Below are 428 nucleotides of genomic sequence, written 5' to 3' on the forward strand. Positions count from 1 at the left end.
GTGCTGGGTTTCTCTGGACACCACCAACCCCATGGACCTGTGAGAGAGAGTATATGTCAGGTCTTTTCTTCGAAGGATGTTTAAAACCATGTGCCACGGTTGACTTACGGTTTGTAGAAGAGGCTGTAGGGAGGGTTGGTTGCCATCAGCTGAGTGAATACAGATATCAGAATGAGCACCAGCACTGGCAGCAGCTGCAGGAGAGCTGTGAAGTTGTTCTACATGAAGAGAAACAGGAACAAGTATTGAGAGGGACCCTGTTTACAGTATGGAAGTCAGAAAGAGAATAAAGGTGAGGTCAAATTAGCGAAATTATCGTAGGCCAAAAAAGTCCATTATCAATAGTGTAGCTAATACTAGCTATGTATGAAGCAGAGGTGGGGGACTTAAGTCGCAAATTTTAGGACTTGAGACTTGCTTGACAAATA

At 44.2% G+C, this 428-nt stretch overlaps 1 protein-coding gene across 1 annotated transcript in view; it reads right to left on the reverse strand.

The window, feature by feature from the left end:
- Positions 1–3: 3 nt before the first annotated feature.
- LOC107571539 (dnaJ homolog subfamily B member 14-like) overlaps positions 4–428 on the reverse strand; it is a gene marked incomplete at its 3' end in the record, with an annotated part of 16,467 nt that continues 16,042 nt past the window's right edge. Inside the window, exons 6-7 of the mRNA XM_016257860.1 lie at positions 109–218; positions 4–37 (exon numbers count right to left, since the gene is read on the reverse strand). Of these exons, the coding sequence (XP_016113346.1) occupies positions 4–37; positions 109–218 (144 nt within the window). The remainder of the gene's footprint in view (positions 38–108; positions 219–428) is intronic.

Source organism: Sinocyclocheilus grahami, unplaced genomic scaffold (genome assembly GCF_001515645.1).
Source record: "Sinocyclocheilus grahami isolate Dianchi unplaced genomic scaffold, SAMN03320097.WGS_v1.1 scaffold1610.1, whole genome shotgun sequence".
Taxonomy (NCBI): domain Eukaryota; kingdom Metazoa; phylum Chordata; class Actinopteri; order Cypriniformes; family Cyprinidae; genus Sinocyclocheilus; species Sinocyclocheilus grahami.